The sequence below is a fragment of the Heloderma suspectum genome, chromosome 3 (assembly GCF_057233095.1).
Source record: "Heloderma suspectum isolate Gila_16-S chromosome 3, 16-S_ref, whole genome shotgun sequence".
Taxonomy (NCBI): Eukaryota; Metazoa; Chordata; class Lepidosauria; order Squamata; family Helodermatidae; genus Heloderma; species Heloderma suspectum.
Window position 1 is genome coordinate 323998670 of NC_139460.1, and position 10598 is coordinate 324009267.

Sequence of the window (10598 nt, forward strand, 5' to 3'; positions counted from 1 at the left end):
CTTTCAGCTTGGGAAGTCCACTCCTTTCTGGGAAACGGCTTTGAGACTTGGCCAATTTTATTACAGTGCACAATATGCATTGTAATGGTATTCCTTGGTTATGTATGAAATGTACGGCATGACCAAAGGTCTGGCAAAATAACAACGAAAAGCCTCAAGAAAACTGGCTTGTTAAGTGTGAGAACCTACTTCCCTTCTCAATGTATGAATTATCTGATAAGCAACAGTGCTGTGTGTGGCATTACAGTCCAAATAACTACAGTGAGAATGTATGTTGGATATTACTGGGCGTGGCATATAGTGCAAATAGCTAAGCCATAGGTGGCAGCTTCTCCACTGAGACTGGGGTTGGGGGGGGGAATGGTGCATTTCAGGTGAGCCTTAAAAATGGTCAGAGTGGTCATACTCTGCCTCACAGAACAGATATCTTCCTAAAGCAGGGGTAGGGAACCTGTGGCCCTCCAGATGCTGTTGGACTGCAACAACCACCAGTCCTAGCCAAAACAGCCAATGGTGAAGGAAGATGAGAGCTGGTTTTCAACATCTGGAGCAGAGGGCAGGGCACCATATTGGTGGCTGGCTTGCATGGTTCAGAAGCCATTCACAAAATGGGAATTAGCAAAGTTTTATGATTAAGAGGAGAAATCTCAGCATGTAGCGATTTAAGAATAGAAGGCCATTCCTTTTTTCATTCTTCACACATTTCTGTCAATTTCAACCAGTTGAAGCTGTGGTAAACCAGAGTAGTTTACACTCAATGTGTTATCCTAATTATAATACCATCTTTATTGATGTCGTTCAAAGTTCATTCCAGCACAAGTCACTCTGTGCTAAAACAACAGTCTTGTTCACATTATCTTCCATCTTATTCTTTCCGTTATGAAGCGTGGATGTCACTTGAATTACATGAAATCTGATGAAATCATCAGTATCCATGGAGCTAAGCATGCACATTTCCCTAAGTAACCAGTGCTACCTTAGAGTATCATGTACCTTATCTGCAGTTCTGAAATCTTCTAGAATTTTCAAGATGTTCATGAAGAGCAAATTCAGTCAATCTGTTCCAGCACCTCCTTCACAATACTTGATTTAGAAATTGTTGTTGTTGTTTTCTGAGAAAGGCTATTCCTAGTAGACCATCCCTCTAAGTGGTAGCAGAGAGTTCTTGGGCTCACAGCACTGCATTCAACTTTGGCCAACATCTTAAAATGTCATAGAGTCATAGAATAGTAGGGTTGGAAGGGGCCTACAAGGCCATCGAGTCCAACCCCCTGCTCAGTGCAGGAACCCAAGTCAGAGCATCCCTGACAGATGGCTGTCCAGCCTCGTCTTGAACGCCTCCAGGGTGGGAGAGCCCACCACCTCCCTCGGTAATGGGTTCCATTGTCGTATTGCTCTAACAGTCAGGAAGTTTTTCCTGATGTTCAGCCGGAATCTGGCTTCCTGTAACTTGAGCCCATTATTCCGTGTCCTGCACTCTGGGATGATCGAGAAGAGATCCTGGCCTTCCTCTCTGTGACAACCTTTCAAGTACTTGAAGAGCGCTATCATATTTCCCCTCAGTCTTCTCAAGGCTAAACATGCCCAGTTCCTTCAGTCTCTCTTCATAGGGCTTTGTTTCCAGTCCCCTGTTCATCTTTGTTGCCCTCCTCTGAACCCTCTCCAGTTTGTTTGCATCCTTCTTAAAATGTGGTGCCCAGAACTGGACACAGTACTCCAGAAGAGGCCTAACCAGTGCTGAGTAGAGGGGAACTAGTAGTTCCTGGGATTTGGAAGCTATGCTTCTATGAATGCAACCCAAAATAGCATTTGCCTTTTTTGCAGCAACATCACATTGCTGGCTCATATTCAGCTTGCGATCGACAACAATTCCAAGATCCTTCTCGCTAGTAGTGTTGTTGAGCCACGTATCCCCCATCTTGTAACTGTGCATTTGGTTTCTTTTTCCTGGGTGCAGAACTTGGCCTTTATCCCTATTAAGTGCCATTCTGTTGTTTTCTGCCCAGCGCTCCAGTCTATCAAGATCACTTTGAATTTTGTTTTTGTCTTCCAAAGTATTAGCTATCCTGCCCAATTTTGTGTCATATGCAAATTTTATCAGCATTCCCTGCACCTCCTCCTCCAAGTCATTAATAAAAATGTTGAAGAGCACTGGGCCCAGGACTGAGCCCTGCGGTACCCCACTCATTACCTCTCCCCAGTTTGAGAAGGTCCCACTGATAAGCACTCTTTGAGTCCGATTCTGTAGCTAACTGTGGATCCACTGGCTCGTTGTTTCACCTAGCCCACTTTGAGCTAGTTTGCTCATCAGGATATCATGGGGCACTTTGTCAAAAGCTTTGCTGAAGTTGAGGTATATGATGTCTACAGCATTCCCACGGTCCACAAGGGAGGTGACTTCATCAAAAAATGAGATCAGATTCATCTGGCAGGACTTGTTTTTGACTAATCCATGTTGGCTTCGAGTAATCACGGCATGGTTGTCAAGGTGCTTCCAGATGGGTTGCTTTATCATCTGCTCCAGAATTTTCCCAGGGATTGATGTCAGACTGACTGGTCTGTAGTTCCCAGGTTCCTCCTTTTTACCCTTTTTGAAGATAGGGACAACATTAGCCCTCCTCCAGTCATCTGGCACTTCCCCTGTCCTCCATGATTTCTCAAAGAGAATAGACAGCGGTTCTGAGAGTTCTTCTGCCAGTTCCTTTATGACTCTAGGATGCAGTTCATCTGGCCCTGGAGATTTGAACTCATTCAAAGTAATGAGGTGTTCCTTGACCATATGCCTGTCGATCTCAAGCTGCAATCCTGCCCCTTCAGCCTGTACTTCGCCTTTGCCAGGGGGGTCATAGACCCTCTTTTGGGAGAAAACTGAGCCAAAGTAGGAATTGAGCACCTCTGCTTACCCTTTGTCATCAATAGTTGAACCACCATTTCTTTCCTCTGTCTTTTACTATGCACATATCTGAAGAAAGCCTTTTTGTTGCTTTTAGCATCCCTCGCTAACCTCAGCTTGTTCTCAGCTTTAGCCTTCCTGACGCCATCCCTTATGCCTATCGATCTCAAGCTGCAATCCTGCCCCTTCAGCCTGTAATTCATCTTTGCCAGGGGGGTCGTAGACCCTCTTTTGGGAGAAGACTGAGCCAAAGTAGGAATTGAGCATCTCTGCCTTTTCTTTGTCATCTGTTATCATTTTGCCATCCTTATTTAATAGCTGTACAACCATTTTGTTCCTCTGCCGTCTTTCCAACTTTCACCAGAAGATTAGCACAAGCTAATAATTGTGTTAAGTTGTTAATAGTGCGATCCTTTGCATGTTTAGACAGAAAAAACGCATACAGCTCCCAGTATGTCCCAGCCGGTATGGCTGGCTGGGGCACGCTGGGAGTTGTAGGTCTTTTTTCTATCTAAACATGCATAGGATCGCGCTTTAAGCTGCCAGAAGGCTTTCTTGTTTTTACTGCACCAGACTAACACAGCTAACCCTCTAGAAATTATGTATACTGACTTAAGTTGTCTTGTGCTTGTGTAGGCAAAACTGCATAATCCCCCACGCACAAAAGAGAGATATCAGCAGACTCAGGGTAACCCCGAGGTTTGCCGAATACAAAAAAAATAATTAAAAAAAATCTGCAAAAAATGTATCCTGGAACAGAAGTGAGACCTGCCCATAGAAATCAATGGAGAGATCCAAGCTATTAATGCAGATAGGACTGGGCATACAGGTTTCCACCTGATCCTCCTCCTCCCCTCCCCAGCCCGCAGGAGAAAAAGCCCCCCAAAGGAGAAATAAATCCCAAACTAGTCCATGAGGACTGAGCATGCTCAGTGGGGACAGAATACTGAGTAACTGTTTCAGGAGCGAGAAAGAGAAAAGGAAAACTAGAGGAAAGGGGGAATGAAACGGAGTGGCTGGGACCTTGAAGAGAAGCATTCCACACTGCAACATTTTGTTGCAGACCCATTTTTGTATTTGCGTATTAGCAAAGAGCTTGCAATAGAGATGAGAGCCTGTGATAACCACAAAGCGATAAAAGAATGGTAGATCAGTTTTCAATACATCTCCAATCCGTATTTCAAGTTTGTTAGTCAACACTGTGCACTGAACTTTCTTCTGAAGTTCACGAGCAAGGTTTTTGGAACACAACGCCATTACCTGTTTCATTGTTTCTACAAGCATTTTCACCATAATGTTACCAGTTTCACCAAGACCAGCTCCTAGAATGATATCTGTAGGACACAAACGATCCCTTTGGATTGTGAGAAGTTTGGGAGTAGCGGTTGATCAGCAGGTGTGACTCACCCCCTTTTATACACAGTTTTGTCACCTGGATGTTTGCACAGGGCTAACTTCCACACGAGATGCTGAGGTGCAGCTTTGGATCATGTGTGGCTGCACTTGATCTAGGAGTCGCCATCCTCTCCCAGCATCCTTTGCAACATTGCAAAGGACCCTGGGATACACCTCTCTAATTACACTCTTCAACTGTGCACCCCACAATTATAGTCCTGAGCAATTACAGCATAGCAGTAACATGCTGTCCTGTCCAGAGCAGTACAGCCTTTTTGGTACTGGTACGTCTCAGCTGGTAATAATAATAACACAAGCAGCCAGTAGGTGGTAGGGTTGCCAAGCAGCCTGAATTTTACAGGCCCAGCCAGAATTTTATACTCCTGGCCAACGGCCAGAATAGGCTGTAAAGCCAGGGGGAGAAAAGTGTGAGCGTTGTTATTTTTTGCTTTCAGTGCTCATGCATGCTCTCTCATCAAAGGGATAAGTCTGCTGGACGTAGCTTCTACTAGTGGGCACACACACGCACACTGTGTGTGTGTATGTGTGTGTGTCAGAGAGAGAGAGGTGTGACAGGAGAAGTTGCATATGGTGGAAGTTCCCTATGATGCTCCTTTTGTGGGCAGCTTTAAACAGATTGCACCGAGCATTTCCGAGAACCGAGTAACTCACACAATATATTTCCCTATTTTATATCGAATCTCTTGAAACAGTTATTCTTTGGATCCCAGGTCCTCAAACACTAGAGCGGGGCAGGAGGGACAAGGTTTCAGGGAGGAATTGGAGGCAGGCGCTGTCTCCTTCTCCATCAGCCAAGACCTGGGTGGGTTTAATGCACCTGTGGCAGACAACTGGATCTGTGGTGGCATGGCTTCTCTGCTGCTCCATTACTCCAGCTTTATCTGAGAGGGAACAGTTAAGGAAAAACAGCTACTTGGATGTTTTCATTTAATGAGAGGATTGAACATGTCTCTTAATTTTCTAATACCAGGGTTGAATTAATGCACCAGTCCAGAGATCTTCAGATACAGCAGCCGACTACACGTGCACACGCTCACCTGTGGAACAGAAGGTTGATGGTATGTTGGGGGACAATCCGAAATCCACTTATGTACAAGTATGCCCCATTGAGCAAAGTAGGGCTTTGTTGTTGTTGTTGTTCAGTCATTCAGTCGTGTCCGACTCTTGGTGACCCCATGGACCATAGCACGCCAGGCCTTCCCGTCCTCCGCTCTCTCCCGGAGCGTGCTGAAGTCCATATTCATTGCATCGGTGATGCTATCTAGCCATCTCATCCTCTGCCGTCCCCTTCTCCTTTTGCCTTCAGTCTTTCCCAGCATCAGGGTCTTTTCCAGGGAGTTTTCTCTTCGCATTAGGTGGCCAAAATATTGGAGCTTCAGCTTCATTATCTGTCCTTCCAATGAGCACTCAGGGTTGATTTACTTTTAAGTAAACATGCATAAGATCAGGCAGCATGGCTGTTCTACGATTACTTACTCTCTAGTGAACCCCTCAGTGACTCAAAAGTACTTCGGAGCTGGCAGTGCATGGTACCTAAGAGACGTACAGGACAATTCTAAGCATGTTTACTCAGAAGTCAGTCCCACAGAGTTCAGTGGGATCTACTCTGTAGCAAGTACGTTTAGGATTGCAGCCGGAGCTATAAACCACACAGTTCCTGGTTCGAACCTTGTTTCTGAACTCATTTAGGTGATCTTAGGCAAGTCGCTCACCCTCAGCATCCCATAATGCAAGTCTGTGTAAATAGCACTGATCTACTTTTCAGGGTTGTTACTTGTAAGGATTATGTCAGACATGTGAAGCACTTTGAATATTCTTTAGTGTAAACTATTATTAAATGAGTCCTCCCGAGTTCGGTAGGATTTGCTCTCCTATAAACTCAGGAGGAGCTTTGAATGAGCAAACATGTTTACAGTTCACAGCTGCATATTTGTAAAGGGAGCCCTGAGACTTAAGAAGCTTGAGAAACATCTTTTAGATTGTAAGCACAGAAGGCACTCTGCGCATGTTCAGAAGCGCCGTGCCCTTGGACCCAAAACACCACTTCCTTCAAGGGGAGTGGGTAGAAAAGCACAAGCTTAGGAGTGTTCTTGCCGAGAGCACCAGGATTTGGGGGAACCAGACGTCTTGCTTGCGATACGAGTTTTTGCTTTTATTCAGGTTACTAAAACCGAAGGAGCGTTCCTCTGGAGGAGGTGGCGTGAAAGTCTTGCGAGGAGCGGGGTGGGGCGGGGCAAAACCCGACGTATAGTGGTAGATCCACTGAAATGAATGGGGCTTAGATGAATCATGACTAACCGAAGTCCCATTCATTTCAACAGGTCTACTCCGGGCAGGACTTGTGTGGGATTTTGCCCCTCGCGTCCAAGGGACGCAGCCCTACGCAGGCTTACTTGGGAGCCCTTTTAAAGCCACGGAATTTACTTCCGAGTGAACACGCGGAGGATTAAGCACGCAGGGCGCACGCTCGCACGCGACGGTGTTTACGTGCGACTCCCCCCCCCGCAAGTTGTGACTTCCATGAATACGAGCGTGCAATAAATACATTTAAAAATGTGGCGCATGCACGCCAGGGACAAGGAAGGCGCGGCGGCCCCGGCTGACCGAGCGCGGGGCGGCGGCGCCCGCAGCCCGCCGGCCCAACGGGGGCTCTTTGTTTCTGCCCACACTGACGTCGGGCGTCCATGATGTGGAGCTTTTGGCGGGAAGCGGCTCCGGAGCGCCGCGAAATGGCGGCCGCGCAGGGCGCGGGGGAGGGGCGGGGCGGGGCGGGAGGAGGCGGGGCGGGGAGACTGACGCAGGAAGGGCTGGAGGGAAATCCCGGAGCCCGGGCCAGGGAGCGAAGCGCGGAACGGAGCGCCTCGCTCGCCACAGAAGCGGCTGGGGCTCGCCGGCTGGGCGGGAGGGTCGCCGCGTCGGTCGGCTTTGCTGGGCCAAGTGCGGATGATAATAATAATAATAATTTATTTATTATTAAATTTAGTAAACGCCTCATAGAACGGACTTATCTAGGCTTTTTACAATCGTGATGAAAATACCAATAAAATCAACAATGTGCAAAGGAATAAACGGGCCAAGGCAACTTAAAATACAATATCACACTGCAGGGACTAGGATAATGCGCGACAGTGCAGGGGGCCAAGACAATAAAATACACAAAACCCTACAATATTTTTTTAAAATGCATTAAGGGTGCAATCCTGTGCATGTTTAGACAGAAAAAAGCCTACAACTCTGGGTCCAAACAAGCGCAGGATTGCATCTAAAAAGATTCATCATCAAGAGGGCAAAGCAGCATGGGGTGGGAGGGATAAACCTTCAGAATGGCTCATAGTCGTGGCCGTCTACCTGTCCGAAAGTCAGGTGCTGGGGGCAAACTCCCTGGCGCCTCCCTGGGGAGCACCTTGCATGGAGACCGGGGACTGGGTGGGATGGGCCTTGCTGGCGTGGACTGGTCCAGCAAGGCTTTTCTTACATCAGTCTGCGGACACTGTGCGTGTGGTACGTTTGGATCTCATCTCCGCAGCTGCTGACACGTGTACAGTTCTTTTCTCTTTCCCCCCTCATGAAATTGTATTTTATTTTGAAATACAGTTAAAAAATAAAGGCAACAAAAAGAAGAACATACATAATAATATTACAAGATCACTAGAGAAACAAATTCACTAATTATAATTTCTAGTCTATAACCAATATGCTTGTGGAACATCTACAGTAAACCCGCCAAAGTAGGAGCTGTTTAAATAGGAATCAGGTTTCAGCGCTGTGGGAAAAGCCAATGCAAATGTGTGAGGTATCTCTGTCTTCTGGGTGTGTTTTGATATCTTGAATGGCCATTTTTAAATGGATGTCAGCAATGCAATCCTATACGTGTCTACTCAGAAGTAAGTCCCATTGAATTCAATGGGGCGTACTCCCAGGTAATAGGATCCAATAGGATTGCAGCCTAAGAGTTCTTAAGATTTGCGAAGCAGACTCATGGTTTTTTCCAGCATGGGTTTCCTATTATTTTGTGTGTTTCAGGTGGCAATGTTTTTTTCCTGCCCTCCCTTTGACTTCCACATGACTAGCAATGGGTTTAAGAGAAGGACCTGATAACGGCAAGACAATGGTGACTCTGTATGTGAACCTGGCCTCTTGGGATTCAGGTTCATTTGGTTGGGGGATGTTTGATGTCCTGTTTAGACATGAGACACCACACATCTCAAACAACATGGGAAATAATTGTGGGGGAATAATTTCTTGCATGCTTTAACCTACTTTTCAGGGCTTTAACCTACCTTTCAGGTGGCTTAGTGGTTAAGATGCAGTTCGAGACCCGAGTGCCGCGTGACAGAGTGAGCTCCCATCTTCAGTCCCAGCTCCTGCCAACCTAGAAGTTCTAAAGCAAGAAATTGCAAGTAGATAAATAGGTACCGCTTTGGCAGGAAAGGTAACAGCATTCCGTTCACCTCGGTGTTCAGGCATGCCGGCCACATGGCCACGGAAGCGTCTTCGGATAGCGCTGGCTCTTCGGCTTAGAAATGGAGATGAGCACCACACCCTAGAGTCGGACATGACTGGTTGGGGACACCTTTACCTTTACCTTTAATTTCTTGCATGCTTTAACCTACCTTTCAGGGCTGTTGTAAGTTATTAAGATAATGTATGTGAAGCACGTTGACTGTTATGGTTTTATGCGAGTATTGCTGCACATCACCTTGGGAGGGCTTCTGCCCTGAAAGGTGTCCAGGAAATATTTTAAATAAATTAAGTAAATAAATTATAAAGTTAATAATATTAAGTATATCATAAAGACCCAAGACTGAGAATGTAAAGATTTTCTCAGCTTTATACAGACCTGGCTCTGAACATTTTGATTTTTGGCTCTTAGAATCACAAAATCATAGAATAGTAGGGTTGGAAGGGGCCTATAAGACCATCGAGTCCAACCTGCTGCTTAGTGCAGGATTCCAAGTCGGAGCATCCCTGACAGATGGCTGTCCAGGTTCATCTTGAATGGCTCCAGTGTAGGAGAGCCCACTACCTCCTTAGGTCATGGATTCCATTGGCGTATTACTCTAACAGTCAGGAAGATTTTCCTGATGTTCAGCCAGAATCTGGCTTCCTGTAACTTGAGCCCATTATTCCGCGTCCTGCATTCTGGGATGATCAAGAAGAGATCCTGGCCTTCCTCTCTGTGACAACCTTTCAAGTACTTGAAGAGTGCTATCATATCTCCCCTCAGACTTCTCTTCTCAAGGCTAAACATGCCCAGTTCTTTCAGTCTCTCTTCATAGGGCTGTGTTTCCAGTTCTCTGATCATCTTTGTTGCCCTCCTCTGAACCCTCTCCAGCTTGTCTGCATCCTTCTTAGAAAGTGTGGTGCCCAGAACTGGACACAGTACTCCAGATGAGGCCTAACCAGTGCTGAGTAGAGGGGAACTGGTACTTCCTGGGATTTGGAAGTTATGCTTCTATTAATGCAGCCCAAAAGAGCATTTGCCTTTTTTGCAGCCACATCACATTGTTGGCTCATATTCAGCTTGTGATTGACAACAATTCCAAGATCCTTCTCGCTTGTAGTGTTGTTGAGCCACGTATCCCCCATCTTGTAACTGTGCATTTGGGTTCTTTTTCCTAGGTGCAGAACTTGGTATTGATCCCTGCTACATGTCATTCTGTTGTTTTCTGCCCAGCGTTCCAGTCTATCAAGATCACTTTGAATTTTGTTTCTGTCTTCCAAAGTATTAGCTATCCTGCCCAATTTTGTGTCACCTGCAAATTTTATCAGCATTCTCTGCACCTCCTCCTCCAAGTCATTAATAAAAATATTGAAGAGCACTGGGCCCAGGACTGAGCCCTGCGGTACCCCGCTCGTTACCTTTCCCTAGTTTGAGAAGATTCCATTGTTAAGCACTCTTTGAGTCCGATTGTGTAGCCAACTGTGGATCCACCTGATAGTTGTTTCATCTAGCCCACTTTGAGCTAGTTTGCTCATCAGGAGATCATGGGGCACTTTGTTGAAAGCTTTGCTGAAGTCAAGGTATATTATTCCCACAGCATTCCCACAGTCCACAAGGGAGGTCCAAAAATGAGATCAGATTCGTCTGGCAGGATTTGTTCTTGACAAATCCATATAGGCTTTGAGTAATCACGGCATTGTTTTCAAGGTGCTTACAGATGGACTGCTTTATCAGAATTTTCCCAGGGATTGATGTCAGACTGACTGGTCTGTAGTTCCCAGGTTCCTCCTTTTTACCCTTTTTGAAGATAGGGACAACATTAGCCCTCCTCCAGTCATCTGGCAC

The 10598-nt window shown here is 46.1% G+C and overlaps 1 protein-coding gene across 4 annotated transcripts in view; it reads left to right on the forward strand.

Moving 5' to 3' along the window:
* Nucleotides 1-10045, forward strand: part of LOC146351744 (uncharacterized) — a 33794-nt gene extending 23749 nt beyond the window's left edge. For 3 of the 4 annotated variants that reach the window (XR_014789647.1, XR_014789649.1, XR_014789648.1), the window contains one exon: nt 5280-10045. Coding sequence is in view for 1 of the 4 variants with exons in the window: in XM_084847727.1 (XP_084703853.1) it covers nt 5280-5367; nt 8597-8605 (97 nt within the window). In the remaining 3 variants the exon portion in view is untranslated. The remainder of the gene's footprint in view (nt 1-5279) is intronic. The other variant, XM_084847727.1, reaches the window with a different exon arrangement.
* The last annotated feature ends 553 nt before the right edge of the window (nt 10046-10598 follow it).